This window comes from Chinchilla lanigera, unplaced genomic scaffold (assembly GCF_000276665.1).
Source record: "Chinchilla lanigera isolate Chin_1 unplaced genomic scaffold, ChiLan1.0 scaffold00062, whole genome shotgun sequence".
Taxonomy (NCBI): domain Eukaryota; kingdom Metazoa; phylum Chordata; class Mammalia; order Rodentia; family Chinchillidae; genus Chinchilla; species Chinchilla lanigera.
Genome location: NW_004955463.1, coordinates 13759814 through 13766600, shown reverse-complemented (window position 1 = coordinate 13766600; position 6787 = coordinate 13759814). Strand labels below are relative to the sequence as shown.

Here is a 6787-nt window from a genome sequence, read left to right as displayed (position 1 = left end):
CCCAGCATGCTGGCTTTTCCACCTTTCTACACATACCAAGCCCCATAGCATAGTTTGTCCAGCCTCTGCTCCCTGGGAAAGCCTGAAGAGGGTGTGAACAGGCTCCTTTAGAATCATCCTTCGCTCCCCTGGACCCAGTCATTGTCTTGACTGACTCCATTTTGCCCTCTGGCTTGTTCTTTCTCTAAGTCCTTCCCAGCTTATCTCACATTCCCGAAACAGCAAGCCCAGCTTGCTTACACACGGGAAAGACCCTGGCTCCACCCCAATCCAGATGCTAACTTCTCATGACTGAAGCCAGATTACTCCTCCATCAGCAAGGATTTTTGCAGGCCAGGACAGTGCAGAACCAGCTGCAAGACAATGATCAACCAGACCTGAGATGATGATCAACTAGATGACAGCTTCCTCACTACTGCTAGACTATGGCCCTACTTTGTCCTGCTACTGTAGAATCCTAGAGCTATTACCAGTCCTCCAAAGCCAGGGCCGAGGACCTTGGTTCTTGTTCCTCCCCAGAGTGGCCTTGCTGAAGACATTCCTTTCTTGTTCCACAATCCCTTGTCTATGGACTCTGAAGGGAGCAGGAGGAAGACCCTAACCTGATGGGATCCCTAAGTCAGCCTCTGGCCTAAGACTCCAGAAATAGGTGCAGAATGTGGCCCCAGCCAAGGTGACCCTGCTTTGGAAAATTATGGGCTGAACTTCTTCAGTTCCATCGTCATCCTTGCCTCAGCACAAACCCTATAAAGAGAATACACTCAGTATGGGGCTTTGATAAAGGGGTTTTCTATCAGTGGATGGGCAAACACAGGAAGAGTTGCATGCACAAGGTGTCTGGGGAGCCACCCAAGGAACCATGTGCACATGGATCGAAGGCCAGAGGACCTGTGTGGCTGTCCCGGCCCTGACGCTGATCACTTGTTTGACCATGAATGAATCATTCCTACCTTCTGAACATCAGGCTCCTCATCTCCTGAGGTCAGGGCCGGGCGAAACTGCCCCCAGCACCTTGCCTCCTCTGTGCTCTGCAGATCCTGTTCCCTTTCCTCGACCAGCGCTTCTCCGAGTGCAGTGGACAGGACACCCGGCCCGTACCACCCCTGGGGCATTCTCTCCTTCATGCAGGCTTCAAGCCTCAATTCCAGCCCTGTCAAGTCTGGAGCTTGAGGACGGGGCTTGAAATCTGTACTTTCAACTTCTGAGAGGCAAAATGTGTCCTTATCTAAGCGGCTCCAGCTCAGCTGAATCGGCATGCTCTCCACTCGCTTCTGCAAGCCCCGCTCCCCCACCCTCAAAAGGCCAGAGCAGCAGCATGAGGCAATCTCTATCCTTGACCCTTTCCTTTGCAAGCGAGCGATGGTTTTTTTTATCTCGAGGGGATGATGCATAGCCTTCAGCCAGGGGCATTTAAGGAGCAGAGCACATGGGGCAGGCCACAACTGCAGGACACAGGTGGACCTTGAGAGGTTCAGAAAGCTGCCCGGAGAGAAGCAGCAGCAGCAGTGCTGCCACATCTGCCAGGCACAATGCTTCTCGCGACCTTCAAGCTGTGCGCCGGGAGCTCCTACAGACATGTGCGCAACATGAAGGGTGAGTGCCAGGTGCTGAGCTAAGTGCAAGCTCTTGGGAAGCAAACGTCTGTGGTGAAAGCCCTAGGTGGAGGCCCAGGCCAGCTGTACCTTACTGTGGGTGAGCCCCGGAAAGTCTCTGTCCCGAGGACCTCGGTTTCCCCCTTTGGAGAACTGGCCTGGATATGAGATGCCCAGGTCTCTTCCAAACGCTCTCCTTTCTGTCCCTCTTTCTGGGCTCCCAATTGTTCTTAAACTACTCCAGATTTCTCCTCCAGGGCTGGACTGGGTGCCTTCTACGGGTGCCTGGAAAGTCCGGGCCACAGTGGTAGAGGGAGAGGGAAGTCTTGACTCCAGCAAGCCTGAGCCACAGGCAGGGAAGCAGGCAGGAGGAGCCAGGGAGCAAACCCGGGAGAGCAAGCGAAGTCCAAGACAGGGGGCGGGGGTGCACTGTACAGCCAGGGGCAGCAGAAGCCAGCTTCTGTGGGCCACTTCTCCAGAGCTCACTAGGAAGAAAGGCCATTTGGGTTAATCTCCCTCTGCCACTGAAGGGGGAAAAAGTCCAAGCTGGAGTCTTCTCCAGTTACTCTGGCTGAACGCACTTGGAAGCCCCACTCAGACCTGCAGCCAGCAATGGGGCCATCCTGGCTACACCCACAGGAGCAGCCTGGCTCAGGCTAGTGGCCCCTTGGATGGCTTATGTGGGCATAAGACCCTACCCACCGGTGAGTGCCTGACCTCAGGGGACAGCTTTCTTTTTTTTTTTTTTGGTTTTTCTCTGGTACCGGGAACCGAACTCACAACCTTGCGCTTGCCAGGCAGGCGCTTTTGCCGCTGAGCTAAATCCCCAGCCCCGGGACAGCTTTCTTGTCTTCTTTAGAAGTAGAATTTTTTTGGTTGAATAGAGCTTCTGCAGCAGGCCCTGGTCAGCCTCTCCAGCAGGGCCAGATCTGTCCACCCAGATGGAAGCAGATTTCTGGGCCCCAGAGGTAGCCTATGGAGAGTGATGTGTACTGCCATTAAAGCGCTGCCTTCGTAGGAGTCTGTTCCTAGTAAGAATGGCCCCTCTAAGTGGCTTTCCAGCTTCTTAGAAACAGTCTCCTCTCCCTCCCTGCAGGGCTGAGGCACCAGGCAGTGCTGGCCATTGGCCAGGAGCTGACTCGGAGGGCACAGGGGGAGCCAGCCCCAGGTGTGTGGATTAACCAGGTCCGGCGTCGGAGCTCACTGCTGGGTAAGTCCTTCAGCTTCCGGGCTTCTGGCATGGGGGGCTGTCAAGATGCAGTGGGTGCCCAAGGCTCTGACTTCTTCCTGCCCTTCCCCACCTTGTTCTAAGACTGTGTTCCCAGCCTAGAGCTACCTGGGCCTGTGCACAGGACCCTTTAGTACTGGACTCAGATCTTCTGAGGGAGAAGCACATCCAAAGGAGATCTAAGGGATGGCAGCTGGTGGGGGACCAGGACAGGGAGGAATGTCGTCTGTCTCTCCTTTCCTGGGTGTCCAGGTTCTCGGCTAGAGGAGCCTCTATACAGCGACCAGGAGCTGGCCTACATCCAGCAGGGGGAGGAGGCCATGCAGAAGGCCCTGGGCATCCTCAGCGACCAGGAAGGCTGGAAGAAGGAGAGCCAGCAGGTAAGTGTGCAGTGGAGAACACTCTGTAGCCTCAGTCCTCCCAGGATCTGGCCTCCTGCAGTAGTCACTGGGCGCATGGAGTTTTAACTTCCCAAGAATATATTCCTCAGGAAGCTTCTCCCTTGTAAGAGTCTCACTGGAGAAACACTGTTGCTATACTCTTAGCTACTGTCCAAATACAGTGTATACCCCTTAAGCTGCAACCCCAGATGGCTCCATGTGCACTAGAAGCCAAATCACTCAGTATCAGCACCCCAGCTCCAAGCACAATGCGCTCAGCCACCCTGAACTAGGGGATGGAAGGGGCTCAAAGCTCTCTGGGGCACTCACTGGGGATCAGTAACAAGGCCTGTCCCAAAAGCCAGGGACTCTTATTGGAGATTTTGGTGGCTTTATCTTCAGCAACAGCTTACATGCTGTCCTTTACCCAAAATTCTACTAAAACCTCCCCTCAAGTTCTCTGACCAAGGGAAATAACAGCAAGTTTGGGAGCTTAGAAACCTGGGATCTGAACCTAGCACTGATCTTTGCTAAGGGCTCAGTGAACTTCTCTGCCTCAAGTCCTTCTGACAGGATGTATTTAGCTGGGGGGAAAACAAACAACAAAACAAACTCCTGAAGATCCCACGAAAATTCTGCTTATACAGTATAATTAGCTGATTATAAGCCAGACATTTCCCATTCCCAGGTCTTTCAGGATCTGAGCTCCTGCAGTCAGGCACTGGTCTTTTCAGCTGGGCCTACCTACATCACCTTCTGCCACCAAAAGGGTCTGCGTGGGTGGGTTACCTCTTCCACTCTTCAGTGGATGTCCAGCTCTGGCCGGAATGATTATTACTGCTGTTTTAACCAGATAGGTCTAGGTGCCCTCATGCTCAGCCTGGATTTCTTTTTTCTGGCCCTCTCCCAACCTTGCCTAGCACTGTCTTGAGACCTAGGCTAGGAATATTTTCCTCTAACCATTACCCTAGGGATCCATTTTCTCCCCGGCAGGCAAATGGGGACAAAGTGCTGAGTAAGGTAGTCCCAGATGTGGGCAAGGTGTTCCGGTTGGAGGTGGTGGTGGACCAGCCCATGGATAGGCTCTACGAAGAGCTTGTGGATCGCATGGAGGCGATGGGAGAGTGGAACCCAAATGTCAAGGAGCTCAAGGTGAGAGTGCCCACGAGTGGGCAGTAGGGCCAGCAGAGCAATCTGAAAGGCAGGCCAGGGAAGAACCCCCACTGTGGCTGGGCCCCAGCCCCGCCCCAGCAGTGTAGTGATCTGGTTTCCCTCTGTCCTGGCAGGTCCTGCAGAAGATTGGAAGAGACACTGTCATCACCCATGAGCTGGCTGCAGAAGCAGCAGGAAACCTGGTGGGGCCCCGAGACTTTGTGAGCGTGCGCTGTGCCAAGCGCAGAGGCTCCACCTGCGTGATGGCAGGCATGGCCACCCACTTTGGAGACATGCCTGAGCAGAAAGGCATCATCAGGTGAGGCTAGCAGCAAGCCTGGGGACCTTTCTCTGCACTGGTCATGGTATGCGTCCAAATCTATGAGTCCCCAGCTCCAAGAACTGAATTCTGGGCCCCACCCTCAGGTTCCTTTTACATGCTCATTTTCTGGCGAGTGTGGTGTTGTATGCCTGTAATCCCAGCACTGGGGATGCTCAGGCAGGAGGATCTGTTCCTGGCCTCCTGCTGTCTATCAATCAAAGAGCCCAGCAGCAGACTCCAGGTTCCCCGCTAGCTACACCACTTATTCTGAAGAGCTGGTAACCATGCCAACCGGCACATAAGGCCACTGGGAAAGGGGACTTCTGATGAGATCTGAAAAAAGGACAACGTGCTCCAGAAATGTGGCAGGAATAAATTGTAGTCAGCATCCGAGAGAACTCTGATTTGTCCTCCTGACTTGCCTTCTATTCATCCGCCAGAGCTGAGCAGCGTCCCACTTGCATGGTGCTTCATCCGCTCGCTGGGAACGCCGCGAAGACCAAACTCACCTGGCTCCTCAGCATAGACCTCAAGGTGAGAGGCACAGCAGAGGCAGTGAGAACAGGCTCCTTCCCCTCACACAGACCACAGACAGACTCCTCTCCCGCAGTGACAGGCACAGGCTGTTGGGGGGCAGTGATGAGTGACGCGGGTGCTATTCCAAAGCCTGGAGTGGCTCCCTTAGCAGGTACATCACAGTTCAAGTCTATGCTATCATTCTAGAAAAAAGGAAGCTTGGGACCAGATACTCACCTTCATCTCAGTGTCAGGAAGCTAAGGTGGGACTGTGAGCTGGATGCTGGCCTTAGCTACACAGCAAGATGCTGTCTCAAAAAAAAAAAAAAAAAAGGAAAAGGAAAGCCGCTAGGTGTGGTGTTACAAACTCATAACATCAGCACTCAGGAGGCTGAGGCAGGAAGATTGCAGTAAGTTTGAGGCCAGTTTGGGGTATATAGTGAGTTTAAGGACAGCCTAATTACAGAGTGAGACCCTGTCTCCAAAAAAAGGGGAAACTTAGGCCCTGAAATCTTAGTGTGAGAAAGGTGATGTAAAAGTAGATTGCTCAAGGTCACACAGCCATGAAGATAGGGGTAGATTTTTGTCTTAACAAATCCTGTGCTTTTGACACCATTGTGACCTTTGAGCAATGTAGCCCGTGACCCTGGTCAACTCCAAGGCCGCACCTGTAAGCAGAGCTAGAAGACCACACCCCAGGCAGCCCATGTCTGTAACAGGTACGGAGGTGTCCAGAATAGAGCAGCACCAGAGATGGATACATTCTCCTGTCTTCCGCTCCAGGGGTGGCTGCCAAAGACTATCATCAACCAGGTCTTGTCACAGACACAGATGGATTTTGCCAACCACCTGCGCAAGCGCCTGGAGTCCAACCCTGCCTCTGAAGCCCACTGTTAATTAAAACACCAGCCTGCTGTTCCCGAGCCTCTGGAGGACCTGCAGGTGCAGCAGGGCTCTATCCCTGCCGGAAGCCTGCAAGTCTAAGATCTTCACCTGCAGATAAGGGAGGAGGGGGAGTTTAGGGTGTGATAGGCCGGGACTGTTAATAGAGTTAGCACCATGAAAACAGCCAGGAGGCTCTTAGACAAAGAGGAAGACTTCTCGTTTCATCTAACGAGTAGCTCTGAATGTAGGCTAAGCTCCAAAGACACTGGTTACAAATTTTTCTGGGCCCTTAGGTGCCCAACTAAAACCACCTGTTGAATGCTAGTGTCTGGTACAGGGGGTGCTGAAAGCAGGAAGTAGGCTCAAAAGCTCCTCTCCCTGCAGGCAGAGCTCATTACTTCCACAGCACCAGTCAGAATAAAGTCCTAAGGCGAGAACTTCAGTCTGTACTTGTTTTAAAGTTATTTTAAAAGAGTCTAATAGAGTATAACCTCATCCTAGAAGAGTCCTAGACAAAGATTTAGTTAAACTAAATCTCATTTAAAGGAGAGAAATACTGAAGATTTGTATCATTCATTTATTTAGAATGTTACCAAAATCTTTCATAAAAAAATAATTTTCATGATAAGCACAAACCTAAATCAGTTAAGGAACTGTAACTGAGCTCTGTAACTGAGGGGCCCCCTGTAATGGGCCCCTGAAGATGATTGTA

The 6787-nt window shown here is 52.5% G+C and overlaps 1 protein-coding gene across 2 annotated transcripts; it reads left to right on the top strand.

The window, feature by feature from the left end:
• The first annotated feature begins 1355 nt into the window (after window positions 1–1355).
• On the top strand, window positions 1356–6512 carry Star (steroidogenic acute regulatory protein). 2 transcript variants are annotated; one of them, XM_005398431.2, is made up of 7 exons: window positions 1357–1593; window positions 2689–2802; window positions 3073–3200; window positions 4194–4352; window positions 4487–4671; window positions 5115–5208; window positions 5974–6512. In XM_005398431.2, exons 1-7 carry the CDS (start codon window positions 1530–1532, stop codon window positions 6085–6087), a joined length of 858 nt encoding a protein of 285 aa, XP_005398488.1. In that variant the 5' UTR covers window positions 1357–1529; the 3' UTR covers window positions 6088–6512. The 2 variants fall into 2 exon arrangements, with proteins under 2 accessions (XP_005398489.1, XP_005398488.1); XM_005398432.2 differs by lacking the exon at window positions 4194–4352 and having other exon boundaries at window positions 1356–1593.
• Window positions 6513–6787: the final 275 nt, after the last annotated feature.

Bases quoted from the DNA above. Each gene is read 5' to 3' on its own strand.
- Star (XM_005398431.2), top strand. From the start codon at position 1,530: ATGCTTCTCGCGACCTTCAAGCTGTGCGCCGGGAGCTCCTACAGACAT. The intron at 1,594-2,688 runs GTGAGTGCCAGG...CCCTCCCTGCAG, and splicing joins ACATGTGCGCAACATGAAGG to GGCTGAGGCACCAGGCAGTG. The intron at 2,803-3,072 runs GTAAGTCCTTCA...CTGGGTGTCCAG, and splicing joins GCGTCGGAGCTCACTGCTGG to GTTCTCGGCTAGAGGAGCCT.